At 44.8% G+C, this 26,798-nt stretch overlaps 1 protein-coding gene across 9 annotated transcripts in view; it reads right to left on the reverse strand.

Annotated features, from left to right (window-relative positions):
• The window catches only part of LOC130268641 (uncharacterized), a 361,414-nt gene that overhangs the window by 141,360 nt on the left and 193,256 nt on the right, over nucleotides 1–26,798 (reverse strand). For 5 of the 9 annotated variants that reach the window (XR_008843545.1, XR_008843544.1, XR_008843547.1 and 2 more), the window contains one exon: nucleotides 12,659–12,914. Coding sequence is in view for 1 of the 9 variants with exons in the window: in XM_056518046.1 (XP_056374021.1) it covers nucleotides 5,544–5,691; nucleotides 12,870–12,914 (193 nt within the window). In the remaining 8 variants the exon portion in view is untranslated. Of the gene's footprint in view, nucleotides 1–5,543; nucleotides 5,692–12,658; nucleotides 12,915–21,466; nucleotides 21,513–26,798 lie in introns of those variants that run through there. The other 4 variants (XR_008843542.1, XR_008843541.1, XM_056518046.1 and 1 more) reach the window with 3 other exon arrangements.

Here is a 26,798-nt window from a genome sequence, read left to right on the forward strand (position 1 = left end):
GCTTTATCTGTATTAGTTATCTATTTATTTTTCTTTAATCCTCACATTTTCCTATTTTTGGAAGACATTTTTGGGGCTTCAGAACCAATTTCCAAATTTCAATAAAGGTCTCAACATTCAATGGTTTCAGCATACAATGGTTGTCCTGGAACCAATTAATATTGCAACTTGAGAGACAATTAAAAAAAAAAAATGGAATTGTGCAATTTTATGTGGGAATAATTTTTTCGCCATTCACAATATGGTACAACTAATATGCTAACTTTATAGTTTTGGTCAGTACAATTCCAATGATACCAAACTTGGATAATTTATGTTTCTCTTTATGGTAAAAAAAAAACTTGAAAGACAAAAAAAAAATTATATTTAAAATAAGTTTGATGCCATGTTCTGGCCCATATAACTTTGTTAGAGCTTTTTTTTATTTTTTTTGCACCATGTGCTTTTATTTTTATGTTTCACAATGTTTTTATTGAATTTTATAAACATAAGAAATGTAACATATAACAGTGCCACTTTTGTCTAGCTCTAGCCTTTTGGTCACAATTTATAAAAACATTTCTGGGATGTGATGTGACAATAAATCTGCAATTTTGGTGTTGGATTTTATTTTGCATCTACATCGTTGACAGTGTGGGATCAGAAATGTAATCATTTAGTAGTTCAGACAAATACACACTCGGTGATACAAAGTATATTTATTTTAAAACTTTTTTACTTTTTTTCGCAATGGTTATATTTTTAATACAATGGCTATATATATATATATAACTTTTATGCCTTCAGACACGGAGCGAACATTGCTCTGTGCAGCTGCCACAGGTGGGTGTCTGCATGAGAGGTTGTAGGGATCCCCAGCGGTGGGACTCCCACGATCAGACATCTTATCCCCTATCCTTAGGGGATAAGATTTCTTAGGGCCTGAGTACTCCTTTCATGTTTAAATGTCGTGATCACCATTGAATACGATGTTTAACCATTTAAATGACAAACATCAGAGGGATCTCCAATGTCCGGCAGATGTCAGCTGCTGGTTGTGAGGCGGATCCTACTTGCGGATCCGTGTCATATTCCCCCGCACCTGACCCATGGCATGCATGTATGTCATGGGTCAGGAAGGGGTTAATAGTTAAGTAAAAGTTTGAAATAAATCTTAATGTACATTTTCCTGTTTTCTGTAGTTCTGGACCAGGAGAGAGATTAATCAGAACGTGTGCAGAGGAAAATTTGACCAGTTGCCCATAGCAACCAATGAGATTGCTTCAGTTTTTTTTTTTTATTTTAGACTTCTGAAAAAGGAAAGAAGCAATCACATTGGTTGCTATAGGCAACTGGTCCACTTTTTTCTACACAGACTTTGATAAATCTCCCTCCTGGGGTATTAAAAGACCTAAGTTCTGCAGAAAAATAACATTATAACATTTATCAATCTGCCTGAGACCAAAATAGTCTGGTTTTGCTCACAACAACCAATCACAGCTCAGCATTCATATTTTAACGAGCTCTGGTAAAATGAAAGCTGAACTGTGCTTGGTTGTTGTGGGCAAAACTGGACAGTTCAGATTTCAGACATGTTGATAAATTTGGGCCTATGTGTTATTTCTTCCTTCAGTTCAGATATCTACTAAATAATTACATTTTTGTTTGATCATTCACTTGTTTTCATGTGTAAAATTACAGCTCTAACATTTGTTGAGACTAGAAATGAAACCTTTTTTCTGTGTGTCTGTAATGTGTGTACAAAACACTCAACTGAGGCCCTCGAGTTCTAATGGAGTCAAATAATTACATCTATTCATTTGTTACAAAAGACATCAAACATATCATTACAAAGTGTCTGTCATATCTAAATCAGATATTGTGATTAAAAAAACTACTTTGAAAAGAGGATCAGAAGTCAGCGCACATATACCAATAAGATAGAGCAAGAAAACTTGTAGTATTAACCTGGGCTGTTACATTTCCAAATTCAGCTCTAATGTTTGTCCTTTTGAGATCAATCTTTATTGATGTGAAATGTCAGGCTGTTCTTCAACACTGCATTGTACAGGAAGAAGAGATTGCAATACAACTCGAAAATAGACAGCAGAATATTTACATACTTGTTTGGTTGTTAGTTTGTATGGTCAAAAAATGTCAAGTGAGAAAGCCTGAGTTATCACGCAAAAAACTACTCCGATGGCCAGGGTGGTTAATAGGGTGGCAGAGATATGACTCAAATGCTCTTATTCCCAGACATGAGCTGCTTTCTGTACCACTCTCCTATGATGATGCATGTATGCATGGTGTAGTGGACATAATGTTAACTGGCCCTCCTTGTGCACACTGCAGCCTTGCGGTCTCTTGCATGCCACAAACTGCAGCTCTTACATCATTGTGTTATATGTGATTTATTGCTGTGTCATGTTATTGTGGTGGCATGGGGGTGCTAGGAATACCTGATCACTTTGTGACGCCAGGGCACCGTTAGCCTATACAGCTCACCCCTTTACCACACTTGTGCTCAACTCCTCCCTCCACTACTCTATATACTACAAAATTTAGGGGTTCTCATTGGCAGGCAGGGTCACATGGGCTTGCACTGCTCCTCTCTCTTAAAGGTATAACACATCAACAACATACAACATAGTACATATTAGAAATATAAATAAACATATGCTAAATTGCTCAAATATAATAACGGTAACAACCAGTCCTTTAGTGGGCCCAACACCTGTGCCACAGGCCTGCCTGAGGAAGTCCGAAGCCCACAGGACAGATTTTGGTGCTGGGACACCACATTATGTGTTCATTTATGCTCTGTACCTTTAACCCCTTAAGTACTCAGCCCATTTTGGCCTTAAGGACTCAAACAATTGAATTTTTACGTTTTCATTTTTTCCTCCTCGCCTTGTAAAAATCATAACTCTTTTATATTTTCATCGCCAGACTAGTATGAGGGCTTGTTTTTTTGCGCGACCAGTTGTCCTTTGTAATGACATAACTCATTATATCATAAAATGTATGGCGCAACCAAAAAACACTATTTTTGTGGGGAAATTAAAAAGAAAAACGCAATTTTGCTAATTTTGGAAGGTTTCGTTTTCACGCCGTACAATTTACGGTAAAAATGACCTGTGTTCTTTATTCTGAGGGTCAATACGATTAAAATGATACCCATTATTACATACTTTTATATTATTGTTGTGCTTAAAAAAAATCACAAACTTTTTAACCAAATTAGTACGTTTATAATCCCTTTATTTTGATGACCTCTAACTTTTTTATTTTTCCGTATAAGCGGTGGTATGAGGGCTCATTTTTTGCGCCATGATCTGTACTTTTTTTTGATACTACATTTGCATATAAAAAACTTTTAATACATTTTTTATAATTTTTTTAAAATAAAATGTATGAAAAAAGTAGCAATTTTGGATTTTTTTTTTACGTTCACGCCGTTCCCCGTACGGGATCATCAACATTTTATTTTAATAGTTCGGACATTTACGCACGCGGCGATACCAAATATGTCTATTAAATTTATTTTTTACGCTTTTTGGCGGTAAAATAGGAAAAAACGGACGTTTTACTTTTTTATTGGGGGAGGGGATTTTTCACTTTTTTTTTACTTCTTTTACATTTTTTTTTTACACTTCAATAGTCCCCATAGGGGACTATTCATAGCAATACCATGATTGCTAATACTGATCTGTTCTATGTGTTATCGGTCATCTTCTGCTCTGGTCTGCTCGATCTCAGACCAGAGCAGGATACGCCGGGAGCCGGAAGGAGGAAGGTGAGGGGACCTCCGTGCGGTGTTCTGAATGATCGGATCCCCGCAGCAGTGCTGCGGGCGATCCGATCATTCATTGAAATCGCGTACTGCCGCAGATGCCGGGATCTGTATTGATCCCGGCATCTGAGGGGTTAATGGCGGACGCCTGTGAGATCGCGGGCGTCGGCCATTGCCGGCGGGTCCCTGGCTGCGATCAGCAGCCGGGATTAGCCGCACATGATACGGGCATCACTCCGATGCCCGCGGTTATGCACAGGACGTAAATGTACGTCCTGGTGCGTTAAGTACCACCGCACCAGGACGGACATTTACGTCCTGCATTCTTAAGGGGTTAAGGAATTGTGGCAGAGGAACCAGGTGACACCCAATGGGAGACCCCCAAACCTAGCCCTTATGTAGTGTAGGTGGGGGGAGGAGAGCTCAGTGTGAGCTGCAGTGAGGAGAGTGTGTTCCAGCTAGCAAACTGAGGAGAAGCCTTGGGAGAAGTCTACTAACTTCCACAGCCATGCCAAATTTCAGGTAAAGAACCCGGCGCTCAGGTGAATTGTGAAAATCTCTACTTCAGTCAGTTAAGTTAAGTCTTTCAAGTCAACATGTGCTGCTACTAATATTTGCATTCAACAGCAACTACAATTACCAGAAAAGTAACAGGCTCCCAGAGTTCCACTCTGTCCTTCTCTCTGCACAAGAGACTGTATTGCTTGAGATCTGCTACCTTCAGCAAAGTAAAGAGACAGTTATCCGTAACCTGGCATCGGTGTATTTATTATGCCTTGCGTCACAAAGTGATACATCTAACCACCCCGAGTCACGTACCCCAATCTGTCTAACTCCCCGTGGCTGCCATAGTTTGGCAACCATGGGCCACTAGGAGCCCCAGGCCACCGACGGCCACCAAAACTACTCATATAATAATCTGCCACTGAGCTGCTTTGTGTAAATCCTAGAGGAAAGTAAACAAAGGCAGTAGGGAGGACTCGAACAGTGTCTCTGTATAGAACAGGAATAGCCCCTTTTGTTACTTTATCACAAAACAAGACTATGACTTTTCTTTTTAAATAACTTGGACAGCCCCTTTAACTTTCATGGTTTTTATTTTGACATTACTATATTTATTACCAACTGTACTGTGACATCACTTTGTGCAATAGTCATTTACCTTGACTCCACAGTGTTTATTATCTAAGCATAGGGTTGTGTGACATGACTCCAATATTTGCATTAGTCCTGTATATTGATATATGGCTGCTATTTTTGTTGCTTCACTTTGGTCATGCTCGGGCATTATCTATTGTGTATGTGAATCCCTATGTTTATTATGCTGGTACTCTGATAACACTATATTTATTATACAAGGACTGTGAGGTCACTATTTTTATTATGGGTGTACTGTGATATCGCTGTATTTGGAACCCTGTGTTGGAATATTATTGTGGGCATATTACAGGACCCTCTTTCTACTTTCCATTTTAGTTGAAAAAAAAGGCTTTAACAGAATGGAAGCAATTGCAGACAGAGAACATAGGAGATGCATGTCAAGTCTGAAGGTACTTAAAGTGAACCTGTCATTTTAAAAGATTTTAATAAACCTGCCCAGCATCACCCTTTTACCTAAAGGTTTGCAAGAATAGTCGCAGTAGGAGTCTTTTCATACATAAAGGATTTCTAAATCTATCAAATACAATTTTCTAAATCCTGACAGATACAGAATCTCCTGGTCAGAATGCTGGGATCTGAGAAATTTCCGCACAATGGCCTTTCAACTTACCACAGCATTATACGCTGGAAGGTACTGATGAGAAGTGTCATATGGTACTGATTTTTTATTTGATTCCTCCAACCTCCCATGGAACCTATATTTGACTGTCGTTTTGCAGGACTTCTATTTTTCAAGCATCGGAAAGCAAATTGTAACCCTGGAGAATAGAATCAGAATGAACACAACCACAATAACTCTAAACAATATGGATGTGTAACTGTTTACAAATCAATACATGACATTGATGACCAGTAGAGCACAGTCTTTTCTTAAGGAACGAAAATTGATTTTTCGAACACATTTTTTTTATTTACTGCTGTCCCTAAAAATATAAAAAGATTATTCATAAATAAGCTATGATTTTTTCAGTATGTAAACTGCAACAAATTTTTTTTTAAAAAAAGCATATTATCTGTTTTTTTTTCCATTTAAAAAGGGATGGCATATTGCTAGAATATGCTATTGTTTTGTTATTTGTGGACTCTGAGGGGGAGATTTATCAAAATATGTCAGGAGGAAACGTTGATGAGTTGCCCATAGCAACCAATCAGAGCACTTCTTTTATTTTTGAAAAGGCCTGTGAAAAATGAAAGAAGCGATCTGATTGGTTGCTATGGACAACTCAGCAACTTTTCCTCTGGACAGGTTTTGATAAATTTTCCCCTGAGTGCTTGGAACATTACCGCCGTTTCGGTGCTTAAAAGGGCTGCAATGCTGCTTCAGTATAGTGTCCCTCACCTGTGTTCCATTGTGTTCTACCTACCATATGTATCAAGTTTTTGTGTGGCTGTCAGAAAACTTTCTCCAAATAGCATAAGACTGTATGTTGGTTAACTTGCAAAACTCTTATAAACATTGCATTTCTTTAATAGGATACACTGAGGGTTATCAAGAGTGTTAAATCTCCGGCCTATTGCCACCCTTCCCAGGAACGATAGGTGCGTGCTTAAATGAATGAAGGTCCACAAGGGAGACGAACTTGAACTTGCATAAACATTACTGAAGTACTTGCGGTACATCCAATTAACAGCAACAGTCTTAGTAATACAGTCTCTATATAGCACGGCAGTGATTGACAGATGCTGAGGACCATTGACTTATCCAAAGAGTTATTAGATTTAGGATTTTTGCAGAGATCCATCCGGATTTAGTGGAATATTTAAGTCCGGTGATCTTGCTGAGGTAATAGGGATTGAAGTAACTCACAGTTTTGAGAGATGGCCGTTGCCGCAAGGCTTAGGCCTGGTTACTGCTGATGACAGCTGCGCAGGTCCGTCCTCATCAGCAGCCCACGAGGAAAGAGACGATGCTGCTTGCTTGGCTGCACAGGAACAAAAGAGAGATTAATGGCCGCCGATCCCTTATATGGGCAGGGCCGTTTTGAATTGGTCCGTGTCAGCTGTCACTCACCGTTACAAGGCCTGGTGGGTGAACAAGTCACGGGGACCTCCAAAAGGTCCTTAAGCAAAACCATAGAGTTTCTACCTGATCATGTGACCCGCAGGTCCTGCTATGCTCCGTACAGGTAAATAACCAAATATATACAGTTTCTATACCTATAGCTATATAAATACCAAATAGAATTACTATATATCTACTGACTAAGTGAGAGGTGACAAGGGGAAGACTAGACAAGAGGGACCCCGACTTCCTAGGGACTCGGGCAATGGGGACCTCTATACAGGTAACGTATAGGATACGGTACCGGGGCACCACATAATCATGCCTTAGCCACATCATGCTTTCTACACAGATAGTTTTAGAAGGTTGTAGGAACAGTCCCTAGTCCTGTCTCCTCTCTCTAAGAGGGGTGGCCCCAAACGAGTCTAGCTTTTTACCAGAAAAACATCTCCATACTCTGCTCCTGCTAGGCATACATGCACCTAGGCCAAAGTGTACTCCTAGGTTTACCCTATTCAAGATAAAGCTTACTGTTCTGTTAAAGTTGTAAGTTACATCATCTGAGACAGATCCAAGTTTTGAGTACAGTGACCACTGCACTGTGTGGAGTTTGGTGGTTTCTGATCAAAAGTTCATCTCCTGTAAACACTGTGTAGGCAAAGTGATAAAATTATTTCTTCAAAAAGGAGTATCGCTTAGCCAGAGTAGAATAATGCTGAATAGGGGTCTCTCTACCTACACTTATCTCTTCAGTGACCTATGTTTGGAGGTAGTGTTGTCTTTCTCAAAACGTCACAGAAGTTGTCAGCTTACACCCTACATGCTGGGTATCTTGCCCAAACAATCTGTGAGTATAAAGTACAGCAATTTGCACTATGGGAGGGCCTTCCACGGTAGAATTGTTACGCCGAGCGCTCCGGGTCCCTGCTCCTCCCCGGAGCGCTCGCGGCGTTCTCCTCTCTGCAGCGCCCTGTCAGACCCGCTGACCGGGAGCGCTGCATTGTCACTGCCGGCGGGGATGCGATCCATGTAGCGGGACGCACCCGCTAGCGGGTCGCATTCCAATCTACTCACCTGTCCCGTTCCCCGGCTGTCACGTCCTGGCGCGCGGCTCCGCTCTCTAGGGCGCGCGCGCGCCGGCTCTCTAAGATTTAAAGGGCCAGTGCACCACTAATTGGTGCCTGGCCCAATCAGTGTCTATTAGCTTCCCTGCTCCAGGTGTATATAACCCATTTCCCCTTCCTGTCAGCGCCGGATCTTGTTGCCGTTGCCCTTGACTACGAACCTTGCCGCCTGCCCTGACCTTCTGCTACGTCTGACCTCGCCTCTGTCTAGTCCTCCTGTACCACGCCAGTCTCAGCAGTCAGTGAGGTTGAGCCACTACCGGTGGACACGACCTGGTTGCTACCGCCGCAGCAAGACCATCCCGCTTTGCGGCGGGTTCTGGTGAAAACCAGTAGCAACTTAGAACCGGTCCAACGGTATGGTCCACGCCTCCTCAGCCGAGACTGCTTTGCTGAACCTCGTCCAAGGGAATTCTTCCATAGGCGAATACGCCATCCAGTTTCGTACCCTCACCTCAGAGCTATCCTGGAACAATGAGGCCCTCTGTGCGGCCTTCAAGAAAGGCATTATCCAGTCACATCAAAGAAATTCCTGCTACCCTGTCTGAACTTATCCAGTTGGCCACCCGCATTGATATGCGTTTTTCTGAAAGACGCCAGGGGCTCCACCAGGAAAAGGACCTTGATCTCTGGGTACCTCTCTCCCAGAATCCTCTGCAATCTACTCCTGTGCCTCCCGCCGAGGAGGCTATGCAAGTGTATCGGTCTCGCCTGACCCAAGAAGCGAGGTCTCGTCGCAGAGATCAAAATTTGTGCCTGTACTGCGCTAGTACCGAACATTTCCTAGTGGACTGCCCTATTCGTCCTCCGCGTCTGGGAAACGCACGCATGCACCCTGTTCATGTAGGAGTGGCATCTCTTGGCATAAATTCTGCCCCTCCACGTCTGACTGTACCTGTGCGGATTTCTCCTTCTGCAAACTCCTCCTTCTCTACTGTGGCCTTCTTGGACTCCGGTTCTGCAGGAAATTTTATCTTGGCCTCTTTTGTTAATAGGTTCAACATTCCAGTGACCCGTCTCGTCAAGCCACTCTACATTTCTTCTGTCAACGGAGAAAAATTGGACTGCACTGTGCGTTACCGCACACAACCCCTGCTTATGAGCATTGGACTACGTCACGAAAAAATTGAATTTCTTGTTCTGCCCAACTGCACCTCTAAAGTCCTCCTCGGTCTGCCATGGCTCCAACGTCATTCTCCTACCCTTGACTGGACCACCGGGGAGATCAAAAATTGGGGTCCTTCTTGTCACAAACGATGCCTCACATCTGCTCCCACTTGTCTAACTCCTGAGGTTCCACCCTTACCGGGCCCTCCCAAGGCTTACCAGGACTTTTCTGATATTTTCTGCAAAGAGCAAGCAGAGATCTTACCTCCTCATAGCCTCCTTCCTGGTGCCACTCTGCCCGTGGCAAGCTTCACCCTCTGCCCCCCCTCCCCATTCCCACTTCTTCTGGAGTTCCTGCCGTAGATGAAGTAACCCGGGACTTCTCCGCTATCTGGAAGGAGACTCAAGAGTCGCTCCCACTGGCCTCGTCTCGTATGAAGGGACATGCAGATAAAAAGAGGGGGAGACCTAAGGGGGGGGGTACTGTTAGGCCGAGCGCTCCGGGTCCCTGCTCCTCCACGGAGCGCTCGCAGCGTTCTCTCTGCAGCGCCCCGGTCAGACCCGCTGACTGGGAGCGCTGCACTGTCACTGCCGGCGGGGATGCGATCCACGTAGCGGGTCGCATCCCAATCTACTCACCTGTCCCGTTCCCCGGCTGTCACGTCCTGACGCGCGCGGCTCCGCTCTCTAGGGAGTGCGCGCGCTGGCTCTCTAAGATTTAAAGGGCCAGTGCACCACTAATTGGTGCCTGGCCCAATCAGTGTCTATTAGCTTCCCTGCTCCAGGTGTATATAACCCACTTCCCCTTCCTGTCAGCGCCGGATCTTGTGGCCTCAGTGCCTAGTGAAAGCGTTGTTGTGTGTTCCATTACCAGTGTTACCAGACCTTCTGCCGTTGCCCTTGACTACGAACCTTGCCACCTCCCCTGACCTTCTGCTACGTCTGACCTCGCCTCTGTCTAGTCCTCCTGTACCACGCCAGTCTCAGCAGTCAGTGAGGTTAAGCCGCTACCGGTGGACACGACCTGGTTGCTACCGCCGCAGCAAAACCATCCCGCTTTGCGGCGGGCTCTGGTGAAAACCAGTAGCAACTTAGAACCGGTCCACCGGTATGGTCCACGCCAATCCCTCTCTGACACAGAGGATCCACCACCAGCCTGCCGCATCCTGACAAGAGTTCATGCTAATCAGACTGTAGTAACTTCACTTACCTGATTTATTTGACACAGCATTGTCGGGCTCACAGGGGACCGTTGTATTAGCTACATCACCCTGCTGTGATCTTGTCACATCTTGGCAGGGAAAGAGTACAGCCCTGAACTCGCCCACAGCCTCTGTCCTTGCCTACTTACGTACCTGCCCTAGGCAGCAGATCCGTAACCAAGGTGCCGGTCCCTTCCTATATAAGTGATGGGAGTCATAGTCAACACAATAAACTATAATAAACAGACACAGGTTAGGCGTCAAGAGGCACACAAACTAACAGAATAAAATACTAAACAAACACACAATAAAGTCAACTAGACGATTCTGTAACCTGAAATGTTGAGGTACCGAGATGCAAACACAGAAGAGAAGTCAAAAAGCCAAGCTGAGATCAAATAACAATATCAAGAATCACAGGATTAACAATGTTAGCTACAGGGGATAAGCTCTTTCACAGGCAGCTAGGTCTAAAGTGAGCTGGGCTATATATCAAGCTCACAGGTGAGCTCAGCCTGATTGCTGCATAAACCGAAGGGTGTAACCCTGCAACCAGGCTAAACAGAGTCCTAGGGCAGATTAACCCTTCGGGTACTGATGCATCTGTTTTCCGGCAGGACTACTACTCCCAGCTGACCTGTACCACCATACCTATCATCCCTGTGGGTATCACATTAGCACTTTGTGGCACTTGCATCTCCAGCTGGTCATAGATCTGTCACTCTAACTAACATTCCTAAGAGAGTAGAATGAGTCTTTACTAATGTTATTTTTTGGTGGTATAACCCAGTGTCCTATGTACAAAATTTCACTTTGTAAACTTATTTAAAGGGAATGTATTATGCCTGATGCTACAGACATGGACAGATAACTAATGGGGAGATATAACAAAGAATACGGTACCTTGTCTTGTTGCTGATGGCTGTAAAGTTCTAAAATCATGTTATTTGCCTATGTCTGCAGCTCTGAGCATGATATGACAGATTCCTTTGAATCTCTGAACAGTGCCTGATGCAAGAAACTTTTTCTGCTCTGGTTATCCTTTAAGAACAGTACTTTAATGCCTCTTGTTCATTGTATTTTTGGATTTGTTGTAGGTACAAATCAGACACTATTAAATATTTAGCAAAGTTTATCTGCTCCAGGTCCTTGTTAAAAGCATTGCCTGCTTGTATGGGGAATATCTCATAATCAGGAGAATCATCATCCATTATTCATGAGAAAATGTTGCTCCAGACCAGGTCTGCAGTATGTATTTCAGGTTCTTTTTGTAGGCCACATTTAGATTGTGTTTTTGCAGCTGTAGCATTCTATACCAGAAACTGGTTTACAGTTTTTGAAAATGTATGTGTATTGGCACAGGTGCAGTCTGTGGTGAGGTAATATGATAAGATTGTGATGCCAGTAATAAGGTTGTGTGTGTGTGGTGGATGATAAAGCTTGTAGTATCACAGGGCTTGAGTGGTGCACTGCACTAGCTTATGTCCTATATACAGAATCTCATATAAATGAGTACACCCATCAGAGGTTAGTAAATATTGTATTATATCTTTTTATGTGACAACAATGTAAAGTAGTGAGTGCACAGCCTGTATAACAGTGTTTGAAGGGGTACTCCACCCCTAGACATCTTATCCCCTATCAAAAGGATAGGGGATAAGATGTCTGATCACGGGGGTCCCACCACTGCGGAACCCACCTGCACATTCTACCATACGGCACCCACCTGTAACAGCTTCTGGGACCACTGGAGGCCCTCAGGCTAATACCATCGCGACCACGGGGACGTAAGATCGTGACGTCACGACTCTGTCCCCGTGTGATGTCACACCCCGCCCCCCTCAATGCAAGTCTATGGGAGGGGGCGTGACAGCTTTCACGCCCCCTCCCATAGACTTGCATAGAGGGGGCTGGTGTGACATTACATGGTGGCAGAGTCGTGACGTCACGATCTTACGTCCCTGTGGTCTGTATGGTATTAGCCTGAGGGCCTCCAGCGGTTCCGGAAGCCGTTACAGGTGGGTGCCGCATGGTAGAATGCGGGGGTCCCCAGCGGCGGGACCCCGCGATCAGACATCTTATCCCCTATCCTTTGGATAGGGGATAAGATGCCTAGGGGCGGAGTACCCCTTTAATGTATCCTTCGGAATAACTCAACACACAACCATTAATGTCTAAACCATGCCAACAAAAGTGAGTTCACCCCTAAGTGAAATGTGCAAATTGGGCCCAAAGTATCATTCTTTAGTGTATAGGAAAAATAGGAATCCCAGCACTCAATTTTTCTTTCTTCTTCTTTTTTATTTATGCAAAACAAACATAGGAAAGAAACGCAGTACGCGTTACGGCCAAAGCCTTTCTCAATTGCATGTACTCATACATCACATGGCTTCCTTATAACACATGGAGGCTAATTACAATTCCTCAGTCGCCATGACTACAACATAAACAAATAATCAGTTGCTATGTCATAATACAAGAAACCAGAAAACAAAACATACACATTTCAAAGTCTTCGCCTTTTCTATTTTCTTTCATGCTGGTCTCTAAAATAAAACCACAATCATAATCAGTTGGTCATTCATAGTCTATACATTTATAAGCCTATAGCAACACGAGCAAATGAATACATCTCAAAGTAATCTTGCTATCTCATATTCTCGATTCATCCCACGGAGTTCCAGGGTACCCAGTTTATGAATCCAGTGAGCCTCCCGCTTCAGGAGGTGTTTTTTAATGCTCCCCCCTCTGCGCGGATGTAATATTTCCTCCAGCACCTGAAATTGTAATTGTGAAATATTGTGTCCCATTTTTTTTAAATGGGCTGGAATCGGGAATAACAGATTTTCACACCGTATGGTTGACTTATGTCTGTTAATGCGGTCCCCTACACGCTGGGAAGTTTCCCCAACGTATAGGAGACCGCATGGACACTTAATCAAATACACTTCATTTTTCGTTTTACAAGTGAAAAAAACATTCACTGTGAAGACCTTACCTGTGTGTGGATGCACAATCCTATCCCCTTTAATAACATTGGGCACAGTTCAAACATGGGAAGGTCCCATTTTTTCTTGTCCCTAAAAAGGTCTGCTTCGATTTTTTACTGGATCCCAAATCTGCCCATACTAATCTGTCCCGTAAATTGGGGAGCCTCTTATTGCAAATCAGGGGTGCAGTCTGAAATTCTGGTATATCTGGGTATGGATTACTCAAAATAGACCAATTCTCACGTACAATCATATCAATTTTACTTATCTGGGGGTGAAAAGTTCTGACGAATGGTATTTTTTTTTTAATCTTTAATAATCGCTCTAGATCTATCTTCTGGGATAGCATTAATTATTCTCTCAGGATAACCCCTCGCCTTAAACTTATCCACCAATTCACCCATGCGTTTTTCCCTTGAAGGATCAGTAACGATCCTCTGAATCCGCTTCTTTTGGGAAAAGGGGATTTATCTCTTAATTGACGCCGGATGTGCGCTATCAAAACATAATAAGCTGTTTTTATCAGTCGGTTTTTGATAAAGATCAGTATATAGACCACCCCTATCATTTTTTATCAGAAGGATATCGAGAAAGCTAACTTCTCCGCACATTAGGGTTGTCAGTATAGTTCCCCCACATTAGGTGCAGTATAGTTCCCCCACATTAGATGCAGTATAGTTCCCCCACATTAGGTGCAGTATAGTTCCCCCACATTAGGTGCAGTATAGTCCCCCCACATTAGGTGCAGTATAGTTCCCCCACATTAGGTTGGCAGTATAGTTCTCCACATTAGGTTGGCAGTATAGTTCTCCACATTAGGTTGGCAGTATAGTTCTCCACATTAGGTGCAGTATAGTTCCCCACATTAGGGTTGGCAGTATAGTTTCCCGACATTGGGTGTACTATAGTTCCCCCACATTAGGTGCAGTATAGTTCCACGCACATTAGGGTTGGCAGTATAGTTACCCCACATTGGGTGCAGTATGGTTCCCCCACATTAGGTGCAGTATAGTTCCCCCCACATTAGGGTTGGCAGTATAGTTCCCCCCACATTAGGTTGGCAGTATAGTTCTCCACATTAGGTGCAGTATAGTTCCCCACATTAGGGTTGGCCGTATAGTTCCCCCACATTGGGTGTACTATAGTTCCCCGCACATTAGGGTTGGCAGTATAGTTCCCCCCCCACAAGGTTGGCAGTATAATTCCCCCCCACAAGGTTGGCAGTATAATTCCCCCCCACAAGGTTGGCAGTAAAGTTCTCCCCACATTAGACAGGCAGTGTTCCCCCACATTAGACAGGCAGTGTTCCCCCACATTAGACAGGAAGTGTTCCCCCACATTAGGCAGGCAGTGTTCCCCCACATTAGGCAGGCAGAGTTCCCCCACATTAGGCAGGCCGAGTTCCCCCACATTAGGCAGGCAGCGTTCCCCCACATTAGACAGGCAGTGTTACCCCACATTAGGCAGGCAGTGTTCCCCCACATTAGACAGGCAGTGTTCCCCCACATTAGGCAGGAAGTGTTCCCCCACATTAGCAGGCAGAGTTCCCCCACATTAGACAGGCAGAGTTCCCCCACATTAGACAGGCAGAGTTCCCCCACATTAGACAGGCAGTGTTCCCCCACAGACAAACAGCCTCCAGCAATATACAGTGTATGGCTGGAGGCTGTATGTCTGTGTCGGAACACCGAAGATGACGTCCCGCTGGTCACTTACCATGCGCGCTTCCTCCTCGATCCTCCGCTCTGCTCTGCTGTACGGGCGCACGCATGGGTCGTCAGTGACGTGATGTCCCTGCGTGCTCTACCTCCCGGCGGTCCCTGCGTTTTTAAAGCTAACGCGGGACCGTAGAGAGGTAACCGGGACATCCTTGTGTCCCAAAATGGCCAGAGGGACTAGGACGAGAACAGGATGCTATAGAACAGGATGATCTGTACATTTGCTATACATCCTAGGTAGACTAAACACCTTTTGATGCTATCTAGACATTTGAATGCTATCTAGATATTTGAATACTATCTAGACATTTGAAGAAGCTATCTATCCTTTAGTTTCTAGCTTCCTATACAACTTTGTAAAAATTATTATACATTTTGAAGCTTACTATACAATTAGGTCTCCCTAGACAATTAGATAGCTGCCTAAGACATTTTTATTAGCTCTCAACACATTTTAATGAGGCTAAACTGAACATTAGCACAGCTCTATCTACCTTTAGCATCAAGCTGACTAGGCATTTGTATTATCTCACACATTCTATTCGCCAACAATAAGTTACCTGTTAGTTAGTACACGAAAGGTATACTGGCTAGCCGGAAGCTAGGTCACAGTAAGGGTGGCTGCTAGGGTCTATCGACTACACGCTACTTACCCCTAAAGCACTTTCAAAACAACATACTAGGTTATTCTTAGAATTACGTGTTTATTTTTATATTAGCAAGAGTACCTACTGGCCAGGCAGAGCATCTCACACACGCAATGAATAAAGAAAAGAAGAAGTGTACCTAACAGTGGCAGGAATTGGGTATCAATATGCTACAATTCCTTAAGTGTTTTCTTAAGTGAGATATTTATTTGTTTTTGTGTATGTACTAGAGAAATTTGAGGTAGTACATTAAGTGAGTAATCTAGGGTACTATGTGCAAGTACTATTTGAAAGGGAACCCTCCCTACTATTTTTGTTGAGACAGGTGCTAGCGATGGACGACAACAATAATACTACCCTCGGAGGATCCAAGGTGTCCCCTATTGAGTTACTACTAAACACCTTTAGTTTATTATACATTTGTATGTACAAGAATTATAGATATTTTTAGTGTTGAGTGTACACGTGCAGTACGTCAATATTTTCCATGTACAACTCTGAGTTATTTTAATGTACATAGACATTTGACTATATTTTCTATGTACAAACCTTACTTACTATTTTTGTACACAGACAAAAGGACATCTTTCTGTGTACAGAACCATATACAAATTTACTATATATTTATCAACGTTCCAACATATTTCAGGTGCATTCACCCGATAAGTGCAACATTTATCATAAGAGTTCTTATGAAGCTGGTGGTATATACATGAAGCAGGCATGTAAGGATCAGCAGTCCACCTACACTAGGAGTCCAAAGAAAATATACAGATTGGCATGTAAGGATCAGCAGTCCACCTATACTAGGAGTCCAATTGAAAAGTGAACACGGCCTTGACCCCAACTCAGCCGGGTACAGTCCTTGATGAATCTCCAACAGGCTAGGAGTCTCTTGACTTAATAGTCAGGCACAAGCTTAGTGGTTATGTTGCTGAACTTTAAACTGAAACAAACTTAGCACAGTCCTGCTAGGCACTTTTCTTGAACTTGGTTACTGTAAGACAAAATGGTTAGACAGAAAAAACAATAAGACAATACTTTAGAGTCTCTTTAGAAGATGTTCTTCTTCACTCTTGTAGTGCCTCTCTTGGTTCCCCTATATCTGCCAACATCAGGGGCAGGATCAGACTTGACATAGCTTTGTCACACCACATTGGTGAGAATGGAGTTGTGGAAGGCAGCTTGAGAAGGGGTTATAGGCTTACTAGCCGGGATCACAGTGGGACAACAGGGCTTGAGCACCCTCTCCAAATTAGGAGCAACCCATGACCCTTTCCTTGGTACCTCATAAACTGGCAAACTCTCACTGCTCCGAGAGGGCCTAGGTACATCTGTGGTACCCCAAGGTTAGACAAACTCTCACTGCTCTGAAAGAGTCTAGGTACCGACTGGGGTGGCCGCAATTTTGGCCTGTTTTCTTCACCCTGTGTAGAACCTGACTCTCGACGGTATGAAGAAGATGAAGAACTTGGTTCTTTGCTGTACGTAGAGGATGATGCACTTGACACTTTGCTGTACATAGAAGATGATGAACTTGACTCTTTAAGCTCCTCCTCCTTGGGTACACTGGTGGAGGCTTTAGGAAATATTTGGTGAGAAATATTTGAAAGGAAGCTGTTTTGGGGCTGTTGGTCTTGTGACCGCGGCAGCCCATTCTCCACGAAGGCTCTGGACGGGGGTGTACTCCACAATTTCACCCACCTCCAAGGTGTTAAACTTCTTAAGGAGATATGGCCTTTGCACTGCTTGCCGGCTTTACGAGGATGGTCTGCCCAGTGTGGCAGTCAAGGAGTGTCCCATAACCTCTGACCATGTCGAACTTGGCCCCAGTTGTTCTTCTCCTTTCTAATGGCTCCTCCCCTTCTCGGTGGTGATCCCATTTACGGATGTACAATGCCTCCATTTCTTTGGTATTTTCCTGATACCGCACTCTTTCTTCATAAGGCAAGTGTACGTACTTTGAAGCATAGAGTTCCTTGTGTCGGGCCTTTAACTTTTCCATCAATTCGGCCAGCTCGGCTTCTTGACGGGCCCTTTCCCTTTCTGCAGTTGGGATTGGTGGGAGTGAGTTCCCAGGTAATGGTTGAAGTACTCTGTGCATGTACTCGATCAGCTCCGGCTCATCTCCGAACACCCATTGTGGCAATTTTGGTGAGCACGGTCGTGCACTTGGCAAGCTTGATCGAGGAATGACCTCAGAGCTGGAGGAGGAAGAATAGGCCGCCTCTTGCAGGGTACTCACAGCAGATTCCTCCGACGGGATCTCGGCCCACGAGCCCCAGGTCCTGTGGGGAGGGGACAATCTCACCGGTGACGCACCTCCAGGTGTCCCTGCACTGTTCGCTGGAGGTGTCTCTGGCCAATCGTCATCATCATCAGGCAGTGGGGGAAGATTGCAGGCCCCCTCTTCGTCTAATGACAACCGCTGCAGACGGTCAGCAAGCACTTGAAAAAGTTGGGCTGCGACTGCCACAACTTTCCGTGTTTCCAGCGCCATTTTGCCAACTTGACCACGTGGAACGCTGCTCTCCACCATGTCTGTACTCTCCGGCTCTCTCTGCAGACTGAAGAGGTTGCTCTGCGTGGTGTCTTTTATAATGGGCTTCCCCAAAATGGCACTGGGCAGGAAGGACGCTATCGGTGCAGCCCCGACTTCCGGTCCCTCCAGAAATGACTTCTGCATCTCTGAGTTCCCTTTCGGCTGGGATACAGCAACTTGGCGTCCACGCCCAGGGGCGGGTCGTGGTACAGCGTGGGCTTTCTTCGCACGCTTTTCCGGCGGCAGTTCAGCTCCGCCTGTGCCGACCGGACCAGAGGATCGCAGCATGAACTCATGGCGCAGTTTTACACATTTCAACTGTAGACAAATCTTCGCCTCCCCCCCCCTTACTTTTCTCTTGGCCCCTTTGTATGGTGCACCACAAGCACCGTTCTTGTACACAGCAACACATGAATAAAGTTCGCTTTCTGGGGGGGGGGGGGGGGAGTACACTTTCACTAGTGGCAATAGTAGGCACACACCCGAATCCTGTTCGTGCAACGCTAAAAAGGCTTTGTGGTAGCCATTGGGGGGGTGTATGGCAGTGGTGGTATGGTATCGGTATATGAGGGATTAATGTTAACCCTATAGTTTGTGACGCCAGGCTGAGGGCTGGTATGCTGAATCAATGTTCCGGCCTATCGCCGCCCTTCCCAGTAACGATGGGTGCATGAAATGACTGAAGGTCCACAAATAGATTGAACTTGAACTACTTTACTGAAGTGCTTGCAATATTCACGGCACAGTAAGAGTCTCATATAAACAGTCCTTAGGTTGCATAGCGACTGACAGTTGTTGCGTACCTTGAGCTAGTTATACAATCTCTAAATTTAGGGAGAGATTTTGCAGATCCGTCCGGATTTAGGGGAACTATTAGGTCCGGTGATGCTGCAGAGTGTTTGGGAATTAATACACTCTATAATTAGGATTGTTCAGCCATTGCCGCAAGGCTCAGGCCTAACTCACTGTGATAATTTCTGCGCAGATCCTTCTCTCATGACAGCCCAGGAACAAGAGAGAGAGAAGATGGCCGCCGCTCCCTTATCTGGGCAGGGGGCGTGGCGAATCCGATTGGTCCGAACATCTGCCATTCACCATTACATGGTGTAATGGGATTGCTTATGTCACAGGGCCTCCAAAAGGTCCCTAAGCTTAATACCATAGAGTTCACCTAGTCACATGACCCGCAGGTCCTGCAACGCTATGGAAACAAGTAATTAACCATTTATTTACATATATGTTATTCTATTTACATTAACCTTTGCATAAAATACTGATTTATAAACTGGAATAGAGGCGACTAGGGGTAGACTGGATGACAGGGATCCCTACATCCTAGGGACTCTGGGTATGGGGACCCATACATAAATAGGTACCGTATAGAATGCGGTACTGGGACACCACAATAACTCCTACCTATTGGGGGAATAGTCGTGCAATAATAAGTCGTTTGCATTAATTAGCTAAGATGTGGTCATGTCACAGATTTTACTACTGCTTTTTTTTATAGTACAATAGACTAATGAGTTGAAATAGTTAACCCCCAACACTCTAAATAAGACTCAGTGCATGCATGTAAAACACATGTAATAAACACATAGATATAGGCTTCAGCTTTTTATATAAAGACTTTTGATTAACCAGCAAACTTTGCAAGACTATAGCCACTGAACTAGGTTAAGTTTCGCAGCTGGTACTTCTGCGTTGAGCCACCACATATGGCCACCTTACTAAATTTTTCCTGCTAAGTTTAAGTGGTACAAACTGCTGTGCTCCTGGATTGTCTGCAAACCCTATATATAATTGTGACTCATTTGTCTGAGCCGCTGTTCTTGATCTGAGCCGCTGTGTAAATTTTGTAATTTGCTTTCTACCTGTAGACTGTAGAGAAATGTTTTTGTTATTTGCACTCATTATATAGGAGGAGAATTATCAAAACCAGTGCAGAGGAAAAGTTGCCCAGTTGCCCATAGTAACCAATCAGATTGCTTCTTTCATTTTGCAAAGTCCTGGTCAAAAATGAAAGAAGTGATCTGGTTGGTTACTATGGGCAACTGGGCAACTTTTCCTCTGTACAGGTTTTGATAAATCTCCCCCTATATGTTTCTCCACGTGCTGGAGTCTCTGCCTCAGGGATAGTTGCTTTCACAGTACCTGCAACTGATGTTGTTAGCAGGATGTGCTTTTGATTTAACCCCAGTTACTTTCATAAAATTTCTTTTTGCTGTTTATGCAGTGTAATTTACATCTTCAGTTTCACATACCTTATCTTCTTTTTGCTAGTATTTACATTTCTCTTAGTTTTTTCTAGGCCCTATCTAGGTCTGATATTCTATTGTAGGGTTCACACTGTGTTTTCATCTTCTTCACTGTTTCTGTTACATTACATTAAGTTTTGATATCTGCAAAATCATATTTACCTACACCATTATGTATGCAAAAAGAAATGTATATGTTACGTAAATTTTTTAATAATTTAATGGAATGAGAAATAGATTCTGCTGTAAGGCATACAGCAGCATCTGTTTTCAGCATCTGTTAATATTTGTTTTTTTTGTTATTTTTTTAATTGTATAAAATGTATTTATTAAACAGAAACAAAAGTGTATTATAAATCCTCCCCAACAGAGTTGAGCGAGCCAAGCCTAGCAAACCGGGCCTCGCTCAGTTCTTTGGGAAAAAAATGTCTCTTTTAACATTAGAACTTTGCCAGGCTCGGCTTGCGCAAACCTGAAAGCTGCATTATTATAGGAAATGGGATTAGGAATTCATGGCATTTTGGCACCCTGACAGCTGAAAATGAGGAAGTAGAAACACTAAGAAGATGTCAGGGCAGCCCAGCATACATTTCAGCTAACAGCAAGATAACATGACCGCATGTTAGCCAATCATTGCTTGCATACATTGCTCGCAATCAGGAGACAGCATAGCGATGGGTTTAAGAGACTGATAAAAATGCTATGTACTGCACTACGGCTGCCATCTTGGAAAAAAAGCTTACCAATGAGCAGTGCACAGAAGAACTCACTGTGGAACTATTGATCCCAGAAAGCCTTTACAAAAACAACAAAAAGCTATTTGAGCAAGCATTATGCAGTGGGCTGAGCTCAAATACTGTGTGCACTGTGTGCAACGAGCCCAAAAAAGCTATCACACTACAACACAAAGCAAATCGAGCAAAGTATAATGCAATGGGCTTACCTTTATAGACAGTTTCTTGCAAAAAAATTGTAAAGAGATTACCCAACTGTTTGGGAGACACAAACACATTTTTAGACCAAAAGAAGGCATGGAAGCTATTCGGGAAGAACTTTGTAAAGATGCTTCTATAAGAAATGCAAGGATTGCCTTTATCATGAATTTACTTGGTGTTGTGTAAAAACTATTTTAGATTTGGGGACCGCTTCTTCCTCAAGAAACAGGGGACTTCGATGGGGTCCCCTGTGGCCCCAAGTCTAGCCAATATCTTTATAAACAGGTTTGAAATTGAATTTGTACATGGATGTCATTTGAGTGACAAGCTGGGGCTGTGGGTCCACTATGTGGACGACATGTTCGTCCTGTGGGTGGGCACACAGTCCCAGCTTGATGAATTTGTAAGTTATTTGAATCAGTGACACCCACTGATAGAATTTGTATGTAATAGTAATCTAACAGAAATTCCTTACCTTGATGTATTGGTGAAGGAGAATTATGCAGGAGATTTAGATGCTACCCTCTTTTTAAAAAAAACAGACCTTAATAATATGCTTCACAGAGAGAGTGGGCATGCACCTCCAGTGTTTGGAAGCCTACCAAAAGGGCCATTGATCAGGGCGAAATTAATTTGCAATACAGAAGATGAGTACAGAAAAAACAAAGAGATCTTAACTAACAAATTTGTAGAGAGAGGATACAACAGGAAGCAAATGGAGAAAATAGGGAAGGAAGTAGATGAAATTGAGCGGGCGAAGTTGAGGAATAAAAATAGATGTAACAGGATTGAAACTAAGAAAAAGATCGAAATAGCTTACTTTTCTGTATATGCTGGACTGGTCAAACAGACGATTAATAAACATTGGAATATTCTTATGGCAGACGAAAAATATGGGAAACTGTTCCAGCAACGTCCTAAACTCATATACAGAAAAGGGAAATCTATTCCTAACCATCTTGTTAGAGCAGATATCAGCAATACAAAAAGGAGAAACAAACGTTTTTGAAGGCTAGAAAGTTTGGAACATTTCCATGTAGATCATGTCAAAATTGTACAGGGATAATCAAAGGTGACAAGATTGTACACTCAATGAAAGGGACTTCCTTTTCAGTGAAAGGATGGTACACATGTGACGCAAAACAAGTTGTATACATGGTTAAATGTTCATGTGGGAAAGTCTATATAGAACAGACATTGAGGGGCATTTACTAAGGGGTTTAGTCATTTTTTTCTGAAAATTTTTGGCGCAAAATTGTCGCAATTGCAACTACCCTATTTTTCGTGCGACTTTCTCTAGCAAGAGCTAGAAAGTCAAATTTTTTTCCCCGCTCGATTTACGCTAGTTTGCATTTTTGACTTGCAGTGGTCAGGTATTTATTAACTGAGACAGTCGCAGTTGCGCAATAAACTGTCGCAACGGCCGTAAAAATTGACAAAATTTACTCCAGCTCCAACATGGAGCAGGAAAAGCTACCCGGGCTCCGACATACTTTCTCCCCGCTACCCTCACTTCGCTACAGGGACACTGCAGTGATTTACATCCCCCCCTCTCACCTGCCAGCGCCACACAACTCACATCTGTCTGCTGTTGCAAGACTACAAGTCCCAGCATGCGCTTACAGTGAGGACACACTGGGAGTTGTAGTCTTGTAGCAGCGGGAGCTGAGCGGTGTGGGCGGGAGACAAGGGGGGGGGGGGATATCAGTGTCCCCATAAGTGAGGGTAGCGGGGAGGCAGAATGAGGAGCCCGGGCTTTGGCTGTCAGGGCATGCTGGGTGTTGTAGTTTTGCAACAGCTGGAGGGCCACAGTTCGCAGACCACTGGTTTGTGGTCTGTAAACTGTAGTCCTCCAGCTGTTGCAAAACAAAACAGCTGAAGGGGACCGGCGAAGACGTTCACTTACCCTTCCGAGGCTCCAGCGACGATCGGTGACGGAGATCGTCGGGCGGCACTGTCGCGCGGCATTGTCTTGCGGCAATGTTGTGCGGCGCTGGATCCTACGGAAGCCGGTAAGTTGCCCAAGCCCTAAGACAGTGTTTCCCAACCAGGGTGCCTCCAGATGTTGCAAGACTACAACTCCCAGCATGCCTGGACAGCCTTTGGCTGTCCAGGCATGCTGGGAGTTGTAGTTTTGCAACATCTGGAGGCACCCTGGTTGGGAAACTGTCACGATGCCGGCTGGCAGGAGGTGGATCCTCTGTGCCAGAGAGGGATTGGCGTGGACCGTGCTAGTGGACCGGTTCTAAGTCACTACTGGTATTCACCAGAGCCCGCCGCAAAGCGGGATGGTCTTGCTGCGGCGGTAGTGACCAGGTCGTATCCACTAGCAACGGCTCAACCTCTCTGACTGCTGAAGATAGGCGCGGTACAAGGGAGTAGACAGAAGCAAGGTCGGACGTAGCAGAAGGTCGGGGCAGGCAGCAAGGATCGTAGTCAGGGGCAACGGCAGGAGGTCTGGAACACAGGCTAGGAACACACAAGGGAACGCTTTCACTAGGCACAAGGGCAACAAGATCCGGCGAGGGAGTGCAGGGGAAGTGAGGTATACATAGGGAGTGCACAGGTGAGAACACTAATTGGAACCAATGCGCCAATCAGTGGCGCAGTGGCCCTTTAAATCGCAAAGACCCGGCGGGCGCGCGCCCTAGGGAGCGGGGCCGCGCGCGCCGGGACAGGAACGAGGGAGAGCGAGTCAGGTACGGAAGCCGGGGTGCGCATCGCGAGCGGGCGCCACCCGCATCGCGAATCGCATCCCGGCTGGAGGCGGTATCGCAGCGCACCCGGTCAGTGGATCTGACCGGGGCGCTGCCGTAGCGAAGATGTTGCGAGCGCTCCGGGGAGGAGCGGGGACCCGGAGCGCTCGGCGTAACAGTACCCCCCTCCTTGGGTCTCCCCCTCTTCTTAGAGCCTGAGAACCTGAGGACCAGACTTTTATCTAGGATATTGTCCTCAGGTTCCCAGGATCTCTCTTCAGGACCACAGCCCTCACAGTCCACTAAAAAAAAAGTTTTACCTCTGACCTTTTTGGAGGCCAGTATCTCCTTAACGGTGAAGATATCAGAAGAACCGGAGACAGGAGTACGAGAAATGAGTTTGGGAGAGAAGCGGTTGATGATGAGTGGTTTAAGAAGAGAGACATGAAAGGCATTAGGAATACGAAGAGAAGGAGGAAGAAGAAGTTTGTAAGAGACAGGATTAATCTGGCACAAAATTTTGAAAGGACCAAGATAGCGTGGTCCCAATTTGTAGCTGGGAACACGGAAGCGGACATATTTAGCGGAGAGCCATACCTTGTCTCCGGGAGAAAAAATGGGGGGAGCTCTTCTTTTCTTATCAGCAAACTTCTTCATGCGTGATGAAGCCTGTAAGAGAGAATTTTGGGTCTCTTTCCATATGGTGGAAAGATCACGAGTTATTTCATCCACAGCGGGCAAACCAGAGGGCAAGGGAGTAGGGAGGGGGGGAAGAGGGTGACGGCCGTACACCACGAAAAATGGGGATTTGGAAGAAGATTCAGAGACTCTGAGGTTATACGAGAATTCGGCCCATGGTAGAAGATCTGCCCAGTCATCCTGGCGGGAGGAAACAAAATGCCGTAAATAATCACCCAGGACCTGGTTAATTCTTTCTACTTGCCCATTGGATTGAGGATGATAAGCAGAAGAAAAGTTTAATTTAATCTTGAGTTGTTTACAGAGAGCCCTCCAGAATTTTGACACGAATTGGACGCCTCTATCCGAGACGATCTGCGTGGGCAACCCGTGAAGACGAAAAATGTGTACAAAAAATTGTTTTGCCAACTGAGGCGCTGAAGGAAGACCAGGAAGAGGAATAAAATGTGCCATCTTGGAAAATCGATCAACGACCACCCAAACAACAGTGTTGCCACGGGATGGGGGTAAGTCTGTAATAAAGTCCATACCAATCAGAGACCAAGGCTGTTCGGGGACAGGCAGAGGATGAAGAAGACCAGCGGGCTTCTGGCGAGGAGTCTTATCCCGGGCACAGACAGTGCAGGCCCGCACAAAATCAACAACATCCGTCTCCAGAGTCGGCCACCAATAGAAACGAGAGATGAGTTGCACGGATTTCTTGATGCCCGCATGGCCTGCGAGATGGGAGGAGTGACCCCATTTGAGGATTCCGAGGCGTTGGCGTGGAGAGACGAAGGTCTTCCCTGGAGGAGTTTGCCTGATGGAGGCTGGAGAAGTGGAGATCAGGCAGTCAGGAGGAATGATGTGTTGCGGAGAGAGCTCTGCTTCCGAGGCATCCGAGGAACGAGAGAGAGCATCGGCCCTAATGTTCTTATCGGCAGGGCGAAAGTGAATTTCAAAATTAAACCGGGCAAAGAACAGAGACCACCTGGCCTGGCGAGGATTCAGCCGTTGGGCAGACTGGAGATAGGAGAGATTCTTGTGATCGGTGTAAATAATAACTGGAAATTTTGATCCCTCCAGCAGATGCCTCCATTCCTCAAGTGCTAATTTAATGGCCAGTAGCTCTCGATCCCCGATGGAGTAGTTCCTCTCCGCCGGAGAGAAGGTCCTAGAAAAAAAAACCACAGGTAACAGCATGCCCGGAAGAATTTTTTTGTAGAAGAACCGCTCCAGCTCCTACTGAGGAGGCATCAACCTCCAATAGGAAGGGTTTAGATGGGTCAGGTCTGGAGAGCACGGGAGCAGAAGAAAAGGCAGACTTGAGCCGTTTAAAGGCGTCTTCCGCTTGAGGAGGCCATGACTTAGGATTGGCATTCTTTTTGGTTAAAGCCACGATAGGAGCCACAATGGTGGAAAAATGTGGAATAAATTGTCTGTAATAGTTGGCGAACCCCAAAAAACGTTGGATAGCACGGAGTCCGGAGGGGCGTGGCCAATCTAAGACGGCAGAGAGTTTGTCTGGATCCATTTGTAGTCCCTGGCCAGAGACCAAGTATCCTAGGAAAGGAAGAGATTGACATTCAAACAGACATTTCTCCATTTTGGCATAAAGTTGATTGTCACGAAGTCTCTGAAGAACCATGCGGACATGCTGGCGGTGTTCTTCTAGGTTGGCAGAAAAAATCAGAATATCGTCCAGATACACAACAACACAGGAATATTAGAGATCACGAAAAATTTCATTAACAAAGTCTTGGAAGACGGCAGGGGCGTTGCACAGGCCAAAGGGCATGACCAGATACTCAAAGTGTCCATCTCTAGTGTTAAATGCCGTTTTCCATTCATCCCCCTCCCTGATGCGGATGAGATTATAAGCACCTCTTAAGTCCAGTTTGGTAAAGATGTGGGCACCCTGGAGGCGATCAAAGAGTTCAGAGATAAGAGGTAGAGGGTAGCGGTT

Source organism: Hyla sarda, chromosome 1 (assembly GCF_029499605.1).
Source record: "Hyla sarda isolate aHylSar1 chromosome 1, aHylSar1.hap1, whole genome shotgun sequence".
NCBI lineage: Eukaryota > Metazoa > Chordata > Amphibia > Anura > Hylidae > Hyla > Hyla sarda.